General features: G+C 70.8%; 1 protein-coding gene across 1 annotated transcript in view; it reads left to right on the forward strand.

Annotated features, from left to right (window-relative positions):
• The window catches only part of FBLIM1 (filamin binding LIM protein 1), a gene marked incomplete at its 5' end in the record, with an annotated part of 2,583 nt that overhangs the window by 1,466 nt on the left and 720 nt on the right, over positions 1–397 (forward strand). The window contains 2 exon segments of the mRNA XM_010284220.1: positions 34–81; positions 198–376. Coding sequence (XP_010282522.1) covers positions 34–81; positions 198–376 — 227 coding nt within the window.

The raw sequence follows: 397 nt of genomic DNA on the forward strand, positions 1-397 counted from the left end.
CCCCGACCCGCCCCCCGGCTCCGGCCCGGCCAGCGCTACTACCAAAAATATGGACGCCCCACGTGCGACGCCTGCTACCAGGTACCCGTCCTTCCTCGGGGACGACCGGCACCCTCGGCGGGGCGGGTGGCAGGAGATGCAGTTCCTCGGGTCGGGGGGAGCTGGCACCTCACGGCGTGTCCCCCCCAAAACCCCAGGCCACGCTGGAGAAATGTGCCAAGTGCCGGGGGCTGATCGCGGAGCGCATTGTCCGTGCCCTGGGCAAGGGCTACCACCCCGGCTGCTTCTCCTGCGCCGCCTGCGGCCGGGCCATCGGCGCCGAGAGCTTCGCCGTGGACGAGCGGGACGAGGGGTACTGCGTGGCCGACTTTTACAGGTTGGGGGGGGCAGAAAAGGG

This window comes from Phaethon lepturus, unplaced genomic scaffold, assembly GCF_000687285.1.
Source record: "Phaethon lepturus isolate BGI_N335 unplaced genomic scaffold, ASM68728v1 scaffold30853, whole genome shotgun sequence".
Classification (NCBI taxonomy): domain Eukaryota; kingdom Metazoa; phylum Chordata; class Aves; order Phaethontiformes; family Phaethontidae; genus Phaethon; species Phaethon lepturus.